Source organism: Erinaceus europaeus, chromosome 13 (genome assembly GCF_950295315.1).
Source record: "Erinaceus europaeus chromosome 13, mEriEur2.1, whole genome shotgun sequence".
NCBI classification, from domain to species: Eukaryota; Metazoa; Chordata; class Mammalia; order Eulipotyphla; family Erinaceidae; genus Erinaceus; species Erinaceus europaeus.
The window spans coordinates 4,434,466-4,457,695 of record NC_080174.1 but is presented as its reverse complement, the minus strand read 5'-3'; the positions used below and the strand labels follow the sequence as shown (position 1 = coordinate 4,457,695).

The 23,230-nt window shown below is 55.7% G+C and overlaps 1 protein-coding gene across 18 annotated transcripts in view; it reads right to left on the bottom strand.

Moving 5' to 3' along the window:
• Positions 1 to 9,654: 9,654 nt before the first annotated feature.
• The window catches only part of ERMARD (ER membrane associated RNA degradation), a 30,498-nt gene continuing 16,922 nt past the window's right edge, over positions 9,655 to 23,230 (bottom strand). For 9 of the 18 annotated variants that reach the window (XM_060205217.1, XM_060205200.1, XM_060205206.1 and 6 more), the window contains 7 exons: positions 23,184 to 23,213; positions 19,866 to 19,961; positions 18,330 to 18,503; positions 15,979 to 16,062; positions 11,751 to 11,969; positions 10,757 to 10,870; positions 9,655 to 10,516 (listed from right to left, as the gene is read on the bottom strand). In XM_060205217.1, coding sequence (XP_060061200.1) covers positions 10,145 to 10,516; positions 10,757 to 10,870; positions 11,751 to 11,969; positions 15,979 to 16,062; positions 18,330 to 18,503; positions 19,866 to 19,961; positions 23,184 to 23,213 — 1,089 coding nt within the window. In that variant the 3' untranslated portion in view covers positions 9,655 to 10,144. Of the gene's footprint in view, positions 10,517 to 10,756; positions 10,871 to 11,750; positions 11,970 to 12,300; positions 12,406 to 12,897; positions 12,975 to 15,978; positions 16,063 to 18,329; positions 18,504 to 19,865; positions 19,962 to 23,183; positions 23,214 to 23,230 lie in introns of all 18 variants that reach the window. The other 9 variants (XM_060205201.1, XM_060205204.1, XM_060205212.1 and 6 more) reach the window with 9 other exon arrangements.

The following is a 23,230-nucleotide window of genomic DNA, read 5'->3' as shown; positions in this document are numbered from 1 at the left end:
TCCCCTGCAGTATTGTGGCTCCCTTGTAGTGCTGTGACCCCCCCTGCAGAGTTGTGACCTCCCCTGCAGTATTGACTCCCCTGCAGTGCTGTGACCCCCCCTGCAGAGCTGTGACCTCCCCTGCAGTATTGACTCCCCTGCAGTGCTGTGACCCCCCGGCAGAGCTGTGACTTTGCAGTGCTGTGACCTCCCCTGCAGTATTGTGAGTCCCCTGCAGTGCTGTGACCCCCCTGCAGAGCTGACTTTGCAGTGCTGTGACCTCCCCTGCAGTATTGACTCCCCTGCAGTGCTGTGACCCCCCCGCAGAGCTGTGACTTTGCAGTGCTGTGACCTCCCCTGCAGTGCTGTGACTTTGCAGTGCTGTGACCTAAGCACTATGCTCTCAGTCTCTCTGGTTTTCTCCTCCCCTGGCTCCACGCTAATCCATAGGAATGGGACTTGTGTCCTGGGACACAGGTGGCACAGAGACTGCCAGGCGCTCTGCGCTGCTTGCTCTGTCTCCTGTCCAGTGCTCAGCCTGTGACACTCAGCTCTGGAGCACTGGGCAGGGTTAGAACCGAGTGTCAGGTGGGGACAGGCCTGAGCACTGGGCAGGGACAAACCCAGACCTGCCTCCAGCCCTCAGGCTCTGTATACCCCCCATCCCCAGAAGCCCCGGAGTTCACAAAGTCACCTAAGTGACCCTTGACAGACACCACTGCCCAGCGGTCAGGCCTGTGACAATGTCCTGACAGGGACCCCAGGCGCAGGCTCTGCCCCGAGCTGCCCAGGGTGAGGACAATGCCTGGGTCCTGTCCCGCTGCACAGCCACCACTGTCAGGTTAAGGTGCTAATTCAGGCCTAGTCTCTCGCCCTTTGAGGCCACTTTTTTTGTCCCTTTTGTTGCCCTTGTTTTTTTATTGCTGTAGTTATTTTTATTGTTTTTGTTACTGATGTCATCATTGTCGGATAAGACAGAGAGAAATGGAGACAGGAGGGGAAGACAGAGAGGGGGAGAGAAAGACAGACACCTGCAGACCTGCTTCACCGCCTGTGTAGCAACTCGCCTGCAGGTGGGGAGCCAGGGGCTCGAACCGGGATCCTTATGCCGGTCCTTGTGCTTCACGCCACATGCGCTTAACCCGCTGTGCTACACCCCACTCCCTTAAGGCCACTTTAAGGTGACGCAGCTCAACCCCTTTTGAGAGGGGACAGGAAACTGAGGAGTGCGTCCCACCCCCAAGGCAGAGCCCAGGCTCCACAGGTGAAGCTATGGCGGACAGCTGGGAGCTAATCCCCGCTTTGTCCTGGGGGTGAGGGGGCCCCTTTGAATCTGCCTCTCAGCTCTGGACCCAAGATTAGCCCCTGATAGAGGGGACTCCTGAGCACCAGGGATGGCCTGCCCCTCCCTGCCCGGGAGCCCTCACACTGTGCCGGGGTCAGGGCACAGCACCCCCACGCTGTGAAGGGTTACAGGGCACAGCACCTCACACCTTGAGGGTTCGGGTCAGAGTACACCCCACCATCCTCGGGGCCCCGGGTGCTGTTGCTCACCCGCTTCCCAGCCTAGGAGGCTCCCACGTGGCCACAGGACGGAACAAGCAGGGGCCCTCGGGTGTGTGTGGGTGACTGAAGCAGCACCCGAGACGACAGGTGAAGGAGCAGCGGGCTCTCGTGGGCGAGGTGGGTGTTTGGGCCCACGGGTGCCTGCTGGGCGGGAAGCCCTGGACGCTGCCCAGTGAGAGGAACCAGGCGTGCCACCAGGCGTGCCACCGCGGGGAGGCCTCGCGGCCCCTCTCCCACAAACCAGCCCGACTCCCCACACCACTGCAGCCCAGGTCACAGCACCCAGACTGCTCCAGCCAATTCCAGCTGCCCCCCCCCCCACATACACTTTTGAAAATAAATTGGAGGCTGGGGGGGTGGTGCACCTAGTCAGGCACATGTCACTATGCTCAAGGATCCGGGTTCAAGCCCCCGCTCCCACATGCAGGGGGGAAGCTTCACAAATGATGAAGAAGGGCTGTAGGTGTCTGTCTCTCACCCCTGCCCTATCGCCCCCTTCCCTCTGTTTCCCTTGTCTCTATCCAAAAAAAGAAATAAATTCAATCTATAGATTGAATATCTGTTTTCACAAGGGAGAGACGGAGAATGCACTCAGGGCACCGCTCAGCTCTGGTCTGCAGTGCTCCAGGGGGATGAGCCTGGAGTTCTGGGGGCTCGGGCGGTCGAGTAGCAGTGACTGTCTGCTCCCCTTGGCTGACAAGAGGGTCATCTCTCCTAGCAGAAAGAAGCTGTGGGCCGCTTGGTATGTGGTACCTGTGAGTGCTGGTGCTGTGCAGTGGTATTTTGCTCAGTGAAGTCAGGGCACCTCTGAGCAGCAAACACTCACACAGGACGAAGCCACGTGTCTTCTGCAAGGTCAGGCGTGGCTGGTGCGTGCCGGGGAAGTCGCCCAGCTGGGTCGAACTGGACCAGAGAGCCGTCCACGTGGACGACGGGGAAGCGGACTCATCTTACAACAGACCCAAGGCATGAGAAAGTAAGATCATCTTCACTGAAGACAGAAATGAACAAACCCACCACTAAATAAATATCAGTAGGATTAGATACATCAACCAGACTAATTAAATAGAATTAGAAAACGTTTTTTGCCTTCAGGGTCATCGCTGGGGCTCAGCGCTAGCACTGCTGATCCTCCACTGTTCCTGGAGGCCTTTTCCCCCCATTTTATTAGACAGTACAGAGAGGAGGGGGACATAGGGAGAGATACTTACAGACCTGTTTCACCACTTGCAAAGTGGCTCCCACATAGTCCTTGTGTTTAGTACTATGTGCGCTTAACCTCCTGTGCCACCACCCAGCCCCCCCAAAAAAAAACTTTTTTATTATCTGTATTTATTGGATAGAGACAGTCAGGAATTAAGAGGGAACGGGGTGATAGAGAGACAGAGAGACACCTGTAGTCCTGCTTCACCACTCGCAAAGCTTTCCTCCCGCAGGTGGGGACTGGGGGCTCGAGCCTGGGTCCTTGAGCGTTGTAACACGTGTGCTCAACCAGGTGTGTCACCACTTGGCCCAAAACTATTTTACTGAGGGCTAGGTGGTAGCACACCTGGTTACACACACGTCACCATGCACGTGAACTCAGGTTCCAGCCCCTGCTCCCCACTGCGGGGAGGAAGCTTCATGAGCAGAGAAGCAAGTAGTGCGCTCCCTCTCTCTCTCTCCCTATCTTCCCTCCCCTTTCTTCCCCTCTTTATTTCTCTCTGTCCTATCAAATAAAGGAAAGAGGGGAAAGGGAAAAGATGGCTTCAGGAGTGGTGGGTTCATCATGCAGGCACCAAAATCCAGCAATAACTCTAGTTGGAATTGAAAAATAAAAGATAAAAAATACTTTTTTGACATGGCAGACTCATCTCAGTCCCAAAGTCAACATAAAGTGAAAAATACTAAGCATGAGAAAATCGAAAATCTAGATTACTGTACACCAAGAGCTTCAGAAGAGTGGGTGAGATCACCCGCACTGCCAGGTGGGATGGAAAGGACAACTGTCTAGGATATTTAAGAGTCACAACGGTTTATGATGGAGTGGGGTTTGGGTATTTTTAAACAATATTTTATTTATTTTTGGATACAGACAGAAGTTGAGAGGGGAGAGGGAGAGAGGAGAGAGAGAGGGAGAGAGAGGGGAAAGGGAGAGAGGCAGAGAAAGGGGGGAGAGGGAGAGAGGCAGAGAGAGGGGGGGAGAGAAAGGGGAGAGGGAGAGAGGCAGAGAAAGGGGGAGAGGGAGAGAGACAAAGAGAGGGAGAGAGGCAGAGAGAGGGAGGGAGAGGGGAGAGGGAGAGAGGCAGAGAGAGAGGGAGAGAGAGGGGAGAGGGAGAGAGGCAGAGAGAGAGAGGGAGAGGGGAGAGGGAGGCAGAGACACCTGCAGTGCTGCTTCACCCCTTTTGAGGTTTCCCCCTGCAAGTGGGGACCCGGGGCTTGAACCCCCAGGTCCTTGGGCACTGTAATGTGAATGCTGAACCAGGTGCACCACCGCCTGACCCCAGGGCGTTCGTCCTTAATTCACTTGTAGTATCTTTTTGTGATTCATGGTAGTTTACAAGACTGAGATGACAGGATCTGGCTCCACAACACACCCACCGCCAGAGCCCTGTGTCCCCTCCCTCCCACCTCCCCAGGAGAACCATCGGAGGTCTCACAAGACTTAGTTCGCAGGCTTCTATTTTCCTTTTTCCCCCAGGTTCATGTGTATCCGATCTCTAGATTCCACAAGTGAAACCACCTGGTAGTTGTTTCGCCTTTGACTTATCTAAGCATCATCCCCTCCAGTTCCATTTTGTTCCAAAGGACACAGTATCATCTTTGATTGCAGAGTAGTGTTGCATGGAGTGTATATCCTGGAGCTTTTTTTAAAAAAAATTTTATATGTATTTATTTTCCCTTTTGTTGCCCTTGTTTATTGTTGCTGTAGTTATTGCTGTTATTGATGTCGTTGTTGTTGGATAGGACAGAGAGAAATGGAGAGAGATGGGGAAGACAGGGGGAGAGACAGATACCTGCAGACCTGCTTCACCGCCTGTGAAGCGACTCCCCTGCAGGTGGGGAGCCGGGGGCTCGAACCTGGATCGTCACACAGGTCTTTGTGCTTTGTGCCACGTGCGCTTAGCCGGCTGCGCTGCCGCCCGCCTCCCGTCCTGTGACTTCTTTAGCCAGTCATCTGATGCTGTGAACAGTGCAGCTGTGAGCACAGGGCTGCCTGTGTCCCTTCTAATTCGTGCTGAGTGTCCACTGGACAAATGCCCAAGAGTGGTCTTGCTGGGTCATGAGGTGATTCCGTTTTTATTTAAGGACCCCACCCACCCTTCCACAGGGGCTGCCCGGTCTGCACTCCCACCAGCAGTGAGCAGAGTTCCCTTTTCTCCACAACCTCGCCAACACCTGTCATTCCTGGTGTGTTGATGGAAGCCGTTCTCTCAGGTGTGAGATGGAATCTCAGAGGGGTTTTAGCCTGTGTTTCCCTAATGATGAGTGAGGAGGAGCACGTCTCCGTGTGCCCGTGGGCCGTGTGCACAGGACTGGGCAGTGCAGGCTGCCCGTTCTCCCTGCTTTGTCTCACCAGTCAGTCTGAGCAGCTGCGCTGGCAGCCGGGCGCACATTTCTCGGATCTCTGTGTTCTGGGTCCTCGCGAGGGCAGGGAGCCGACTGCCAGCAGATGGGCAGAGGCGACGAGGATGGGCGAGGTCTCTTCTCATGACACACCGCCCCAGCACAGCAAGGTAATGTGCCTCCAGGGGGAAGCTGAGGGGTGGGCTGAGCAGGAGGGGTCCACCTGTGGGCCCCAGGCTCTCCTGCAGACTCCAGTCCCCCACCTGAAGACCCCAAGCTCCCCCTTGCAGGCCTCACGCTTCCCCCACAGGCCCCAGGTTCCCACCCCCTGTAGACCCGTGCCCCCTCTTGCAGACTCCAGGTGCACCCCTCCACCGCAGACCCCAGCCCCACCCCTGCAAATCCCAGGCTCTCCTCCAGACCCCGGGCTCCCTGCTGTGTGGGAAAGGAGCATGGTGACACCAGGGACCCCGGCTGGGGAGCCAGAGACGACCCGAACTGCCCCTGCGGCTCCAGACAGACGATGACCCACATAGTCAACGACTGCCACCTCTCCAGATTCAAAGGAGGTCTCGAAACTTGACATCAGGCTCAACCTGACACTGTCGACTGGCTACGGAAGAAGGGCAAACACTAGAAGAAGAAGGGACCCCGGCTATATCTAGAGGAGAAAATGTCCCTGCTGGTGGGGGCTGTTTAAACACAACAGCATCTGTCGCGTCCTCCTGAGAGCTGGGGCAGGGAAAGGGGCTGTGCCGGGCCATCTCACCTCCCCGGAGCCGGACACCTGGCCATCTGGGCACAGCCACAGCTCACCCTTTGTCCCCGCTGGGCTCACACCTTCCCACTTGCCCTGATGGCCAGCAGGGCCTGTCACCCCCTCCCGGAGCCCCAGCTCCTTCTGCCCAGTGCAGGCGAGATCTCCAAGGGAAACGCCAGGCGTGGCAAGGAGTCCACACCACACGTTTGGGGCACGGTGTGCGAGTCTGAGACAGACGGGAGACAGATGCTCCCCGAGGGAGTGCTCCTCCTCACCTCACCCTAGTGTCGGCCGGCCATCACGTGCTTGTCCTCAGAAGCCACCTCCTCCCAACTGCACCCAGGAGCCGCCAAGCTCCAGGGACAGGCTCCTCACCCTGGGGCCCGGGACCCCACACACCTAGCTCCTCTGCCTACGCCACACCTACGCCGCAGCCACCTTCAAAGCCTAAGATGAGAGGACAAGGGGAAGGGGCTCAGAGGACCAGGGGCAGGGGACCAGGAGATGGGACAAGGGGCCCGAGGACCAGGAAAGGTTAATAGCAGGGGCCCCTGCTTTGTGCAGCCATAGGGGCTGCAGGGCTGAGTGACACTGGCGGGAGAGCCGGGAAGCCTGTCCTGAGACTATTCCCACAGCCGGGGCATCCGGAGCTTCTCCGCGGCCGCCCAGGCAGGCCAGGGTGAGCAGGACGCCCTGCACAGGGGTCCCCACTTAGCTCTTCCACAGAAGCGCGGGGACTGGATGGGGTGTCTCTGGTGAGAGCACCCGTGTAGCCCCTGAAGGAAGCGTGGGCCCAGCAAAGGCCTACGGGACACCCCCAGGGGCCATGTCCACGCTCACTCCTGAGAGGGCCCCAAAGTGAGACTCCCTCGTCCCCGTTTGCTGGTTCCCTTCATCGTCTGTGTTGCCGAGGGAGGGAGAGAGGAGGCTGCCGAGCCCAGGCCGCCCGGACCTTGCCCGTCTCCTCCAAACAGCCTTTACACCGCCGGCTGACGCAGTCAGGTGTGACTGCGGCACTGCATCCGTCAGTCAGCCGGCACATCAGGTGCGTCATAAGGCCATTTACGGCAGGTGCAACACACCAGGTGCCGTCTGCCCAGCACGGGCTTTGAGCCAAAGCTCACAACTTGGGCACCATAATGGGGACGAGCTTTGAGTCAGGGTGTAGCCCGGTCCTAACAAGCCAAACGACAGCTCCATCCCTGAGACCAGTGACCCCGAGCCTGCGGCCACCGTGCCTCCTGGGTCTGATATCCGCGAGCCTGCGGCCACTGTAGCTCCTGGGTCTGGTATTCCCGAGCCTGCGGCCACCATGGCTCCTGGATCTGGTATCCCCGAGCCTGAGGCCACCATGGCTCCTGGGTCTGGTATCCGCGAGCCTGCGGCCACCGTGGCTCCTGGGTCTGGTATCCGCGAGCCTGCGGCCACCGTGGCTCCTGGGTCTGGTATCTGCGAGCCTGCGGCCACCGTGCCTCCTGGGTCTGATATCCGCGAGCCTGTGGCCACTGTAGCTCCTGGGTCTGGTATTCCCGAGCCTGCGGCCACCATGGCTCCTGGATCTGGTATCCCCGAGCCTGCGGCCACCGTGGCTCCTGGGTCTGGTATCCCCGAGCCTGCGGCCACCGTGGCTCCTGGGTCTGGTATCTGCGAGCCTGCGGCCTTGGGCAGCCCAGTCTCTGAGCGGGGCCTGGTCTGGAAGAATAGACAGCAACCTGGGGACCCGGGGACACACACCCGTGGGGCAGGGTCCCTCTCCCTTCCGCTTCACTCCCAGCACCCGTGCCCACCTCTCCCCGCCTTGTGAAAAAAGGGTCTAGCCTTGTGAAAAAACCACCCGTGTGGTTTGGAAGGTGGCACAATGGATAAAACATTTGACTCTCAAGCATGAGGTCCTGAGTTCAATCCCCAGCAGCATGTGTACCAGAGTGATGTCTGGTTCTTTCTCTCTCTCCTCCTAACTTTCTCATTAGTGAATAAACAAAATCTTAAAAAAAAAAAACACAAAAGCAAGAGAAGGCTTGAGATAGCTCACTGGCCAGAGCACTTGCCTCCACATATGCAGCCCGGGTGGGAGCCCTGGCACCCACCGTGGGGGCTTCAGCACTGGGAGAAGCTCGGGTGCTGTGGTGTCTGTCCCAGAAGCAGAGAATCTGCTCGCCCAAAGCAGAAGAGGACTATCCACGGCTGGGCCCCAGGCTGCCCTACACACAGGCGGCCTCTGGGGGTGGGTGGGGGGCGCATATTCGCAGAGTCACCCGCCTTTGCTCTACACGAGGCAGCTCTAACCCTCCAGCATGCAGGTGGCCAGCCAGCAGAAAGCAGGCAGGGGAAACCGAGGCAGTCCTGCCATCGGGGAGCCGTCAGCCACTGTGACCACATAGGGTGAGCTGGTCTGCTGTTACAGCAAGTGTCACGGCTGGGAGTCACTCACAGGCAAGGTCCGGGGATGAGAGGAGAACTTGACTCACGCCGGTGGGCCCAGGTGGCTCTCGCCTGAACCCCAAGCGCCTTTCTCTGGTTTTTAAATTTTATTTATTTTCCCTTTTATTGCCCTTTTTTTTTTTTTTGTAGTTATTGCTGTTGTTGTTGGATAGGACAGAGAGAAATGGAGAGAGGAGGGGAAGACAGAGGGGGAGAGAAAGACAGACACCTGCAGACCTGCTTCACCGCCTGTGAAGCGATTCCCCTGCAGGTGGGGAGCCGGGGGCTGGAACCGGGATCCTAGCAGGTCCTTGAGCTTTGTGCCACATGTTACCGCCCGACCCCCCCTCCGGGGTTTTTATAAGCAGTTGGAGCTAGTAGCTCAAGAAGTCAAAAGCAGGGGGCCAGGTGGTGGCGCACCTGGCTAAGTGCACACAATACAGTGCACGAGGACCCAGGTTCAAGTCCCCGCTCCCCACCTGCATGGGGGAAGCTCATGAGTGGTGAAGCGGGCTGCAGGTGTCTCTCCGTCTCCTTGTCTCCTCGTCCCTCTCAACTTCTGACTATTTAATAAATATTCTTAGGCTACGTGGCGGTGCACACAGCTCACAGGGGTGAGACAGGCCGGGCCTTGGCCCAGGTGATGCTCTGGCCTGCCTGCCCAGGACTTTCCGGCACACCCAGCCGCCTGGACCCTGTCCTTTTGTGTCCTAGCTTGTGCTCTGCGCTCCTCCGTCACAGTGACAGTGGTGGCACCTACTGGTGAGGTGACTGCTGTGACCGGTCCCGGGCCCAGATCTCTGGGACACGTACCCTGAAGCGGAGTAGAGTCAGGCTGGGCCAGGCGAGAGACATGGCCCCCGTGCCCGAGCTGTGTCTCGGTGTGGCGGGGGGCCGAGCCGACAGGCAAAGGCCACGTCCACGGGAAGCAGGCTGGCCAGCGGGCACACGCAGCCCTGAGGACACAGCCCAGACACAGCCCCCAGGGAGAGGTGCAGCCCGGCTCATGGAAGCCCAGGGAGAGGTGCGGCCCGGCTCATGGAAGCCCAGGGAGGTGCTGTGGCTATCGCCCTTGTGAGAATGTGGAAACCTACTGACAAATCTCCAGCAAATCTCTTCCCGTTACGTGGTGTGGCGTGGCGCCCACGAACTGGCTTGAGGACGGACCCAGACGTCAAGGATGGAGCGGGGCTCCCATCACGGGCCGGTGGCCCTGCACCAGACAGGTGGCAGCAGTCACAGCCTGGCAGCCTGCTGTGAGACCTGCCGCGGTTTGGATGTGGTAAAAAACGGTGGACCTACCGGCTTCCTGGGAGCCTTGGTGGAAGCTTGACATTCAGACCTTAAGGCCAATAAATAAAACATCATACAGAGACAAGGCGGAGGAGGAAAAGGCCTGTTGGTGGCAGATGGCACCAGTCAGCCCCTGGCAGCCGTCTCCAGCAGTCGGCATCCCGCACGCACACACCTTCCAAGGGAAAGCAGCTCCCAGGAGCTCGACTCCAAGAAGGCTCTGCCTCCTCTCCTCCGCCACCGCAGCCGCCTGGGTGACTTCCTGACCTGCGCTGTCACAGCCTTCTCCTCTCAGTCTTATGCTACCAGGTCAGCTGCTAATATGCCCACAGGCCCCGTCTCCGATCTCTGGCTTGAACAGCCATAAGCGTGGCCTGTCCCCAGCAGTCTGGGAGTGGGTGGGGACAGGCGCTGCGCTGGCCCAGAGACAGAGGAAGGTGCTGGGATGAGCCCCCCCCCCCTCGCAGCAGAGGGCCAGAGGCAGAGGCCTGAGGGCAAGCCTGGCTCCTTGGGGCATCACCCCCTCCTTTAGATGTGGGGCCGGTTGGGGGCCGCAGGCTCATGCTGCCAGATCACCTCCTAGGAGTGGTGGCAGGGTGGGGGCCCAGCACCCTGAGGCCAAGCTGTGCGGCAGCCGCGTCCCCAGCCCCTGGGCTCTCTGGCTGGGCCTTCTAGGAAGTCCCTGGGGCTCCACTGCTGACACTGCACAGGGAGCTGATGCCCAAACCGCAGCCTGAGAGTCACGGCTGGGAGCCGCCACCAGGCTCTCAGCAGGTGACCTGTGGCCTGGGCCTCCCAGCCAGGTGCACCAGCATCTGCCTCTTCTGGCTGAAAGTCCTGATTCTCCACAGAGCTGCCTGTGTGAGGCTGGCGGCCTCGTCCCACCGGTTCCTGTCGGGGCTGGTGTGAACCACCAGGTTCTCCACGAACTGCAGGATGCTCTTCCAGAACCTGCAGGAAAGGGGCAGCCTCCTGGTGCCCCGTGCCAGCCAGGGTCCCAGTCCTGTCCTCGCCACACGGGCCCGGCTCCATCTGGGAAGTGTCTCCCACTGTGTGCTCCTGCCCCCACGTGGGCTGGGGTATGAGCAGCAGAGGCCAGTAGAGAGCTGGGTGCCCAGTGGGAGCTCCCTCAGGAACCAGCGTGCCGTCTTCAGGGAGCAGGCCAGCACCAGCCCCACGCAGGACACTCACCTCAGGTACTGCCGCCGCTCCTCTGCGGCCTTCACACAGACCTCGTGGACGTGCGCCGTCTCCAGAGCGATCAGCAGCAAAACCAGGTGAAGTGTGGGGGCCAGCAGACGGACACTGAAGACGGGAGAGAAAGGACCGACCTCGACCCCCGAGTCCTCCCTGGGTGTGGAGGAAGCACGCGACTCCCCAGGGGTTTAGCTCAGTACACACACAACAGGTACACACATACACCACACACGTCATAGCATACACAAGGCGACATACACCACAGGCTGAACCATACACACACCACGCCACACACACATCACAAACATCCAACGAGCCATATACACCACACACATACACACCACACACAATGCACACACCACACACATCACGCAACCCACCCACACTCTTACACCACATGTGCAGACCCCCACACACACCTCATGTGTCACACCCAGAAATCACACACACCTCATGTATGTCACACACAGAGATCACCATGCACATCTCATGCATGTCACACACCGATCACACGCACACAGCTCATCATGTCACACACAGCTCATATATGTCACACACATACACCTCATGCATGTCACACAGAGATCACCATGCACATCTCATGTATGTCACACACAGATCACACACAAACCTCGTATATCACACACATAGATCACCACACAACCTCATGTATGTCACAGAGATCACCACACCGATCACACGCACACACCTCATGCATGTCACACAGCTCATATATGTCACACGGAGACCACATGTACACACTTCATGCATGTCACACACAGCCCATATATGTCACACAGAGACCACACGCACACATCTCATGCATGTCACACACAGCTCATATGTCACACAGAGATCACACCTCATGTATGTCACACACAGCTCATATATGTCACACAAAGATCACACACAACTCATGTATGTCACACAGCTCATATATGTCACACACAGCTCATGCATGTCACACACACAGATCACGCACACACACCTCCTCCACATTCGCAGGCAGGTCTGCCTCTGCCGGGAGCGCAGCGTCCTCTGCTCCCACTGCCTGTGCCGCAGTCCCAGGGAGGCCGCCACCTGGGCCGACAGGCGGCTGCAGTGGGTGGTGACGTTCCGCAGCAGGACCAGCAGCTCCACCACAGCTCTGGGGCAGAAGAGGGTGGGCACATCCACGCCACACAGCTCCCCGATCGCCTGCGTCCACCTGTGGAGGAAACAGGTGACACGCTCCTGCCCCCCTGCCCAACCTGAGTTCCCACCTGTCAGACCCAGGGTCCGGGGCTGGGGTAGGGGCTTGCAGCTAGCAAAGAGCGCACACATGGGTCACGTGGCTGCTGTCCTAAGAACACTCGGGACATCGCCCTTTCATCCTGCACACGACACACATCAAGGTCAAGAGGACAGCTAGAATTCCACCAGAACCACACACTGGACACACGGCAGGGGCTCCACCATGAGCACTGTGCCCTGCGCTCACGGGCGCGTGCTGGGAGGTATGTATACGTGACAGCTATGCCCACCCTCAGAGCACTGACCTCTCAGTCAGGGGGTCCCAGCTGTGAGACACTCCCTGACACAGCTCATCCACGATGTCACCGATTAAAGAGCTGCAGTCCCTTGTCTCCGAATGCCACTTCAGTCTGAAAAACGAAAACGTGCAGACACAGGGCAATAATTACACAGCCAGTGAGTGTCTGTGGCGAACAGTGCTTACAGCAAGGACTTCCTGAGCAAAGCTCCTGCCAGTGTCCCCACAGATAAACGGCAGAGTTACCGACAAGAGGTCCTCTGGGAGAGGCCTGCTGTGTCCTGGGGTCCAGGCGCACACTCCCACACCCACACCCTATCTCACCTGAGTTGCACACTCAGTGTCCTCACTGCCCACTAAGAACGTCCACTGGACTCTGCTCCACACACATGTAAGCAATGCCCGGCTCATGCTGCTCAGTCTCTCAAACAGCCCAGTTTTTAGCCTCGTTTGTAACTCTAAGGCCACCCAGTGCTCCACCCTAGGGCCGAACCCTGCGGGCCAGGCCCACCACCTCCCCACCCTGACGGGCCACGCCCTGCATCTGCAGGCCGCCCTCCACCTCCGCCTCCCAGGAGGCTCAGCCCCAGGACCACTCACTCACCCGCTGAGTTCCGTCTCGGCAGAGGCAGGCAGAGGCAGCAGAGGCCAAGCCCTGAGACTGTCCTCACAGCCCAGCACCTGGAAGAGATTCCATTACTGGAGTTATCACAGGCCGTGGGGCCCTGCGGCCTGACAGGGCCCCACAGTTTCTGACCCACAGAAGTGCCAGCAAATTAGAGGGAGCTGGCTGCCATCCCTGGACTCAGGTGACTGTAACCCTGGCATGACAAGCAGAACAAAGGTGGTGGGCATGTACCCACTACAGTCAGGTCTACTGAGTCCACCCACAGGACCCCCGTGACCCTCCCATGAGTACTGGGCCAGGGAGCAGGCTTTGCGAAGTGACCAGTTACCACGAGTGCAGAGGATAGGTGAGTGACCGGCCTCTGGAGCCAGGCTCAAAGCTCCACCGCCTCACCCTCTTCCTGCCAGCGAGGCGCCCTGGCAGCCACAGAGCCCGTGTGGGAGCACAGCACAGCGGTGGCGCACTCTGGATTGTGCCAAGGCAGCCATGTGCCCTACTGAGATCAGAACAGCCACACACCCCAGGCGGGGCCACGACAGTCACAGACCCTGAGGCCGCACATCCTGGGTGAAGCCACAGCCATGACCAAATGCCCGTCACTGACCTCCTGCCTCCAGGTGGGTCACCGGCCTGACAGAGCCCCACAGTTTCTGACCCACTGAAGTGCCAGCAAATTGGAGGGAGCTGGCTGCCATCCCTGAACTCAGGTGACTGTAACCCTGGCATGACAAGCAGAACAAAGGCCATGGAAACAGCTGACGCCAGGCTGTCCACAAAAGATAGACAAACGCCTGGCAACAAGAGGAGGCAGCTACAGAAGAGTGCAGCCTAGCACCTCCGCGGCGGGGCAGGAAGGGCGGGAGGCTGGGCCAAGGCCGTGGAGCCGCGGAGCCGGGGTGCAAGGGAAGAGCTGCCTCCCGAAGCTGCCCCCTCCCTCGCTGCTGGTCAACTCTGCCCCTCCTCCTCGGATGACCCCCATTCTCGGAGAGCTCAGGTGGCACGGCAGACAGAGGCCACGTGAGCAGCGAGCAGGTCCCAGACACCCAACGCCGCCCCAGGGAGCAAGGGCACAGGAGTCTGTCTGCACTTCTGCTGCAGCCCCTTCACGGCACCGTTTCGCTCAAGGCCAGAGCCCCGGTCCTCTCACGCCAGCGGCTGCCAGCTGCCTCACCGGTCGCCCCCACCACACGAGGGCTGGCAGCTTCCTGCAGGCAGCTGTAAGTGCGAATTCACTTCTTAACATCTGTTTATGTGTTCGTTTACTCAAAGAGGATAAGAGGGAGAAGAGAATATGAGAGACCAGAGCCCTGCTCAGCTCTGGGATAAGGTGGTGCTGGGGATTGAACCTGGGGCCTCTGGGGTCTCAGGCATGAAGCTGGTGCTCTGACAGGCCGAGCTGTCTCCCAGCCCAGCACACAGGAGTTTCCATGTGTGCATCTGTCCTGAGTATCAGATTGATGGTGACCATCCCACGGTGCCCTTGTCCGACCTGCACACGCTCCTCTCTGCAGGACAGGGCAGCTGGGCTCGTCCCCACACGGGCATCCGCCGGAGATGGTCCCACGCCGGCTGTGTGCTGACTTGAACTCGTGAGCTAGCAGACTTCAGTAAGACAACACAAAGCAGGTCCTGGTCTGGACAGCCAGGAAGGGCAGGTGCCAGGCCATGTGCAGGACACGGGTTTGAGTCCCAACACCACATGGAAGTGACACAGCACCGGGCAACACTCCAGAACGTACGTACATACATATGTACATACATACATACATACATACATGTTGGGGGTGTGTGCGCGCGCTTTAAACTGCTACCAGGGTTATCCTAGGGGCTTGGTAGCTGCACCTCAGTCTTTTTTTTGCCTCCATGGTTACATGGTTCAGTGCCCACCCTATGAATCCACTGCTCCTGGAGGCCATTTTTTCCATTTTGTTGGACAGAACAAAGAGAAACTGCGAGAGGAGGAGGAGAAAGAAACGGAGAGAGAGGGAGCCAGGCGGTAGCGCAGCGGGTTAAGCACAGGTGGCACAAAGCGCAGGGACCGGTGTAAGAATCCCGGTTCGAGCCCCGGGCTCCCCACCTGCAGGGGAGTCGCTTCCCAGGCGGTGAAGCAGGTCTGCAGGTGTCCGTCTTTCTCTCCCCCTCTCTGTCTTCCCCTCCTCTCTCCATTTCCCTCTGTCCTACCCAACAACAATGACATTAATCATAACTACAACAATAAAACAAGGGCAACAAAAGGGAATAAATAAATATTTTTAAAAAAATGGAGAGAGAAAGACAACCCTGCAGACCTGCTTCGCAGCTTGTGAAGTGTCCCTCCTGCACGTGGGGAGCTGGAGGCTCAAAGCCAGATCCCCGGGGCAGTCCTCACTATGTGCGCTTAACCCGACGCACCACCACCCGGCCCCTGGGAGTCACTGCTTTATTCTTTTGACAGAACAGAGAGAAACTGAGGAAGACGAGAGAGAGAGAGAGAGAGAGAGGAAGTAGCCCGCTTCACCGCTTGTGAAGCTTCCCCCTGCAGGCGGGGGCCAGGGGATTGAACCTGGGTCCTTGTGCACTGTAATGTGTGTGCTCAGCCAGGTGCGGCATCACCCGGCCAGTGGAGCTATTGTTTCTCCCTCTCTCTGTGTGTCCCTTTCCTCTGAATGAAAACACTTGAGTGATGAAATCGTACCTGCATTAGGTCCAGGTGCGGCAACAAAGTAAATGAACAAGTGTTCATCAACTTTGCAAAGGGTATGTCTGTTCTAGCACCCCCTGCAGTCAAAGGAAAGCGGAAAACTGCTCTCACCTCACATAAGCAGAGCCCCAGTGGCCCCGGGTTGAGTCGGGGAAAGAAACACCCAGCCTGGGCGAGCCAGACACCTCCCAAGTCACCCTCGAAGCAGGAGCACACTCAGCGAAGCACACACTGCTGCCCCGCCGAGTGCAGGTCACGGGACTCGAGGCTCGGGACGCCGGGGCCAGACACGTTCCTGCAGCCGGCACTGCCTCCCCACCTGCAGCTCTGCCCAGGACCCCGGCACACATCCCTCTCCGTGGTCTGTGCCAGCCTACCTGCTTCCTGAGCCGGGACAGAGGGTGGCAGCGAGTCCTGTAGCCTTCTGCAAGGTCCATCAGCTGTTTGACTTCTGGTCTCTCCTAGTTCAGACAAAACAGATGGTCGCGACGACAACGTGCCAGACAGTCTCTAGTTTTGTCTTCTGAATTTTTAACAATATTTAATGTATTTATTGGGTAGAGACAGAGAAACTGGAGGGGAGGGGAGAAAGACAGACACCTACAGCCCTGCTTCATCACTTGCAAAGCTTCCCCCCTGCAGGCGGGGACCAAGGGCTTGAACCCAGGTCCTTGTGTGCTGGAACGTGTGCGCTCAGCCAGGTGCCAGTCCCTTTTCTGCTACATTTTAAGTCAAAGAAGAACCCAATTTCTCACTACCCTCCTTTATAAGAGTCTTTTCAGCTAGAACCAAGCAAAACTCTTCATTAAAATAGCTCAATCCGCCACAGCAGTCAGTCTCAGCCAAAAAAAACCTTCTAAACGCGTGCACGTAACAGCATAAAATTACACAGTCCTCAGCACGCTCTGAGGCCGTCTGGGGAACACAAACAATAAGGATTTTTTTTAAAATGTACCAACTACTGTTATTTCACTGCTGACTAAACCATTAATCCCCTCGATAAAAAAAACATTTTTTTAAAGAAAGAAAATGCTAAAGTAAGTCATCTAACCCACTCTTGGTGGAAATGAATCGCAGCTGAAATAAAACACATAGTGGGGTGGGTGGGAGTCTCTCCAGTGACACAGAGAACATGTGGACATATCCCTAAGCTGGGGAAGTGGGGTTGCTTAAGAATGGCCCCCAAATGCATCTGCAAACGCATCAAAGTCTAAGCACCACGCAGACCGAAAACGACAAAAGTCAGTAGGAGAAAAACAAGGCAGAAAGAGACAGAACAAAAGGCAGGCAACGCACAAGAGAAAAACAGACCCCAACGCCCACAAGGGAGGAGCGAGTAACACAAGTAAGTAGAGCTCACGTCAACATGGTAACTGGGATCTTCCATGACAGAAAAAGTCAGAATTCACACATCAGTGAAGGGAAGCTTAGAAACAATATTCTGACAAAAACAGAATCTCACAGCTGAAAGCGGGGCGAGGGGGGGAAGGTCCCCCCCAAAATGCACATCTAAAGAAAAAAGAGGGGGCTAGGTGGTGGTGCACCTGGTCAGTGCACAAGGCCACCTGTAGGGGGAGAGCTTTGCAAGTGGTGAAGCAGTGCTGGAGGTCTCTCTCTCTCTCTCCCTCCCTGTCTTTTCCCCTTCCTCTTGATTGCTGGCTGTATCTATCCATTAAATAAATAAAGATAATTTTAGAAATTGAAAAATTACAGAGCTTTAAAAAAAGAAAGAAAATGAGTAGCAGAGGCAGGCAGAATGTGTCTCCACGTGAGCCCTGGAGAACTGCTCAGCCCCGTGCAGAACCCAGCGCCAGCAAACAAGTAGCTACCACTCCCTCCTCCTTCCACGCTACCTGATCTCCTTTGGACCATCAAATAAGCACTGTGATGAGTATTACATGCATGACCTTCAAGAAGTTATTGACATACAAGATGACCAGGCCTTAATTGTCATTCTAAAATACACAGTCTATATAGAGAAACCATTGTCCACCCTGCCATATTCACAGACATCTCCAAGTTTCCTGGAGGTCTGGATACCACTTTCCATCTTGTGTTCAGCCTGCCCTTAAAAGCTAGATAAGAAGCAGGCTGTGGCACTGTCACACCGCACATGGGTCAGTGATGTCCCTGTCACATGCCTTCCGAGTTGGACTGTGCATGTATGGGGTCTCTGTGTCTCTGTGCATATCTACAGGGGTCTGTGTCCACGACTGCGTATATCTGAGGGTCTCTGTGTCTATGACTGTGTATATCTGGGGTCTCTGTTGCCTGAGGGGGTCTCTGTCTGTAGCGGCACATCTGGGGGTCTCTGCTTGAGGACTGTGCCTACTGGAGTGGGCGTCATGGGGGCCGGGCATTTATTTCAAACCTCCTCGGTGCAGGCGCCTCCCTCATGTGTCTCTCTCAACCTCCTTTCTTTGTTCCCTCATGGTTTAAGAACCCCTGTGTCATAATTCCTCTGTAAACATGTAACCCATGGTGGCCCTGTGTTTAAAGGGCGTTTTTATCTAGAAAAAAACTGTTTCCTTTGGTAAGGAGAATAGCTTGTTACAGATTACACGGAGTAGTGACCAGTACAGAATCCAGGCGGGTCATTTCTAGTACGGCTGCTGCAACCTAGACCAGCTGCAGCAAGGCTGCGAGCCGATCGTGTTTTACACGAGCTCTGCTCACGCCCAGTGGAGTGACAGTGAGGCTGGCCAGCCATTTCCTTTGCTGCGCGTACCCTGAGCGCCGCCAACAGGCCTGCGTCAAGGAATCTCAGCACAAGCACGATGGAGAATGCTAGCAGCTGGTTGGCAGCGTCCTTTGGGACCGTGTGCCAGGCGATTTCCCCATGACTTAAGTGATCTCGGATCCGGGGTCCCTCCTGATGGCTCAGGAAATCCCACAGAAATTCCTTTCAAAAGTAGCAGAGAAAAAAACCTGTTAGTATTCTCAGCACAGGCGAGGGAAGCGCCAGTCACACGTGCCACAGGAGGGAGAATGTCCTCGTCGTCACACAGGAGCAGGAGCCTCCAGCTGTCAGGCCGAGGAAGCCAGCTGGGGAGCACCCAGGAGCCCTGTCCCTGGAGCACCCTTACTCGGGGGGTCTCGGGAGCCCTGTCTCTAACCACGCCCACACTCAAGGAATCTCAGGAGCCATGTCCCTGCCTGCACCCACATGACAACACTCAAGCTCTCCTCAGGGTGCTGGGGAATGGACTCAAACAGTTCAAACATGGTGATGCAGGCAGCCTCCCAGATGAGCTATCCTGCCAGCCCCAGACACCCACGCTGTCCACGGTGGAGCGTCGGGCTGACAGACCACTGCTGTCTCCTCGAGCACGCAGCATGGCCCTCCTCAGCCAGGACGCAGCTGCCTCTCAGCTCACACACGCTCCCAAGGGCACGGGGACAAGACTGAGAAACTGGGGGCCAGGGGTGGCGCACCTGGTAGAGCGCACGTGTTACCGTGCACTGGGATCAGATTCAAGACCCTGCTCCCACCTGTAGCAGAGTATCTTCATGAGCAGTGAAGCGAGTCTGCAGGTGTCTATGCTCTCTCCCTCTCTAGGCCCCCTCTTCTCTCAATTTCTCTCTGTTCTATCAAAAATAAAATAAAAGAGTAAAATAGAAAAAAAAAAAAAAAAAAAAAGGAAAATACAGCTGTTGGGAGTGGTAGCTTCATCTTGCAGACACTGAGTTCCAGCAACAACACTGGTAGCAATAAAAAGGGGAATAAGTAAAATAAGGAAAGAATGAACAAATGAGGGAGTCGGGCAGTAGCGCAGCAGGATAAGCGCAGGTGGCACAAAGCGCCAAGGACCCACGTTAGGACCCCGGTTCGAGCTCCCAGCTCCCCACCTGCAGGGGAGTCGCTTCACAGGTGGTGAAACAGGTCTGCAGGTGTCTGTCTTTCTCTCCTCCTCTCTGTCTTCCCCTTCTCTCTCCATTTCTCTCTGTCCTATCCAACAACAACAACAATAATAACTACAACAATAAAACAACAAGGGCAACAAAAGGGAATAAATAAATAAATAAATTTTTTTAAAAAAAAGAATGAATGAATGAGATGTTTGCGTCATCCATACTGAATCTTTTCTTTTTTCCTTGCTGCCAGGGTTGCTGCTGGGGCTCCGAGCCTGCACGGTCCCACCTCTCCCGGAAGCCTTCTCTGCTGTGAGAGCCGGCGAGGAGAGCTACATCAGCACCACCGGCCCTTGGTGAAGCCTCCCTATGCAGTGCTCCCATGAGCTCCTGCTAGAGAGACGGCCCCCACACAGACTCGAGGGACACGGAACGTTACCATGGCAGGTGTCCCCAGGAAGGGAGGGAGCTGGTTGGTTTCCCCATCATTCAAGTGTTTGGCCAAGATCTAAAACACCAGAAGTAAGGCTGGTTAGTCGGCACACAAACTTACACATCAGGTTCTCGAATAGCATTTCCTTCAACGATGCTTCATTATAATGTTGATGAGGAAAAACACTTGATTCCTGCTAGGGCCCCCATCTGAGGGGTGGGGACCCTCTCCCTACATCTGCGTTTTCTCCCCAAGATCAATGGTTTGTTCACATGTCCTCAATACCCAGAGATGATCAGGGGCATTTCTGGCCTGATGTCAAAATGGCATGTGTGTGTGTGTGTGTGATGTCTGTGACTAGAGGACTGGAGGGTGTGTGTGTGTGTGTGTGGGTCTGTGACTAGAGGACTGGAGGGTGTGTGTGTGATGTCTGTGACTAGAGGACTGGAGGGTGTGTGTGTGTGTGTAATGTCCGTGACTAGAGGACTGGAGGGGGTGTGTGTGTGTGAGTGTGTGTGTGTGTGTGATGCCTGTGACTAGAGGACTGGAGGGTGTGTGTGTGTGATGTCTGTGACTAGAGGACTGGAGGGTGTGTGTGTATGTGTGTGTGTGTGATGTCTGTGACTAGAGGACTGGAGGGTATGTGTGTATGTGTGTGTGTGTGATGTCTGTGACTAGAGGACTGGAGGGTGTGTGTGTATGTGTGTGTGTGTGTGATGTCTGTGACTAGAGGACTGGAGGGGGTGTGTGTGTGTGATGTCTGTGACTAGAGGACTGGAGGGTGTGTGTGTGTGTGTGTGATGTCTGTGACTAGAGGATTGGAGGGGGTGTGTGTATGTGTGTGTGTATGATGTCTGTGACTAGAGGACTGGAGGGTGTGTGTGTGTGTGTGATGTCCGTGACTAGAGGACTGGAGGGTGTGTGTGTGTTTGATGTCTGTTGTTGTATGCTTTACATTGGGTTCTAGTTCTCCCCCGCCAAGAGAATTGGATCAGTCGTTAGTTTTCGCGGGCCCTCTTGGCCCCGCCCCTAGGAACCCCGAGAGAGGGTTCCAAAGTGGGAGAGTGTCAGAGTTCGAGTTGAAGAGCTCCAGAGTAAGAGAGAGTGCTTGTGCCGCTGCAAAGAGACAGCAGAGTTTTGTTTGGTGATTAGTTTGTCTTAGTTTATGAATCGTTGTTCCTAAATAAGAAATAAGCCAGAGTTCCAGGGTTCGAGAGTTGGAGAGGGTTCCTGAGTACAGAGTAAGAGAGAGTGCTTGCGCAGCCGCAAAGAGACAGCAGAGTTCTGTTTGGTGATTAGTTTGGTTTAGTTTATGAATCGTTGTTCCTGAATAAAGAAATACAGCTTCCCTGCCCAGCCGTATGTCTCTGGTCGTCTCTGTTACCTGCCCGTGAAGCTAGCCTGGCCAGCTGGAGCCTTCCGAAATTTTAACAACAGTCTGTGACTAGAGGACTGGATGTTGTGTGTGTGTGTGTGTGTGTGTGTGTGTGTGTGTGTGTGTGTGTGTGTGATGTCTGTGACTAGAGGACTGGAGAGTGTGTGTGTTTGTGTGTGTGTGTCTGTGTCTGTGTCTGTGAGTGATGTCCATGAAAAGAGGTCTGGAGGGTGTGTGTGTATCATGTCCGTGACTAGAGGACTGGAAGGTGTGTTTGTGTGTGTGTGTGATATCTGTGACTAGAGGACTGGAGGGTGTGTGTGTGTGTGTGTGCCATGTCTGTGACTAGAGGACTGGAGGGTGTGTATGTGTGTGTGTCATGTCCGTGATTAGAGGATTGGGGTGTATGTATGTGTGTGTCATGTCTGGGACTAGAGGACTGGAGGGTGTGTGTGTGTTGTGTGTGTGTGTCATGTCTGGGACTAGAGGACTGGAGGGTGTCTCCTTAACCCCCGGCTGCAGGGAGAGAATCCAGTCACCTGCAACCCTGACCTGGAATCAGTGGGTTAGGAATGAATGAACGGGTGAATGAATGAATACAGACAAAAGACTGCTGAGTGTCACAAAGGTGTTGGGATGTTTATTTAGAAGTCTGGTGATGAAGCTGGGGAGACAGCACAGTGGTTCTGCAAGACTTCCCTGCCTGAGGCTTAGACGTCCCAGGTTCAATCCCCAGCACCACCACCAGCCAGAGCTGAGTATGGTCTGCTCTCTTTATTATCTTTCTCTGTGCCTTTCTCATTAGGATAAAATGAAACACTGAGAAATAAGTGAACGAATGACTGAAGAGAAGCTTGGTAATGCGTCTGTGGCCAGGACTTAATGCCTGCTCATGTCGATGGTCCTGTAGTGGGACTGTTCTGGTTACACGTCTGTCATGTAAGCTGTGTCTCCAAGGATCTACTGTGCATGAACAGTGCTGCGTGAGCGTGACCCGGAGTGCCGAACAGATGGAGGGAAGTGAGAACTGTCTTAAAACCTAGTAGAGACATGTTCACAGAAACTTTCTTAACCGGCAGCACAATGACCTTAAGAATACACTGACCTGGGAAGCCATCAAGGGAGGGGATTGGACATGGAGCTCTGGGGTGGGCAATGTGCGGAAGTGTACCCTTCTTATCCTATGGTCAGTGTTTCCATTTTATAAATAAAGAAATAAAAAAAGAATATACTGATCTGACTGTATGCCTCGAAATAATCTAGCACATAGTGCTGGCACCTCTTGGCATTCCAACTGACTGCAGAAACTAGGTTACTGGTGCCAGACCTCAAAATTAGCCTAAATACTCTCTCTAATGAGATTCCTGGCTGGTACGTCTGCCAACACTTCCCTGCTAGCCTCAGACACACGACTCTTCTTTAACTTTTTATTTTAGTTTGTATTTTGAACGACACAAAATTGGAGCTGGGTGGGAACACGCCTGACAGACGGCGTACACTGCCATGCGCGAGGACTTGGGTTCAAGCCCCTGGCCTCCACCCGCGGGCAGTGAAGTAGGGTTGCAGCTGTTTCTCTGCCCCTCTCCCTCTGCCCCGCCCCTGTGGGTTTCTCCCTGTCCCAGCAAATAAAAGAAAAGCAAGAAGAAAAAGCTCAGTGGAGGTAGACAGCATAGTGGTTATGCAATCAGACTCTCACACTAAGGCCCCGAAGTCCCAGGTTCAATCCCCCTGCACCACCATATGGCAGAGCTGAGCACTGCTCTGGTAAGAGGAAGGGTGGCAGGGAGGGAAGGCGAAGGAAAGGGCAAGGAAGGAAAGGAAGAGCTGCTGGGAGGGGGAAGTTACCGCGGACAAGAAAGGAGAAGGAGGAGGACAGAAAAAGAAAAATGAACACAAAGGTTTTCTTGTTTCAAGACACTTACCTCATCAAAGGTGGTATAAAGGGCTGTTGACTTCAGAAAAGAAACAG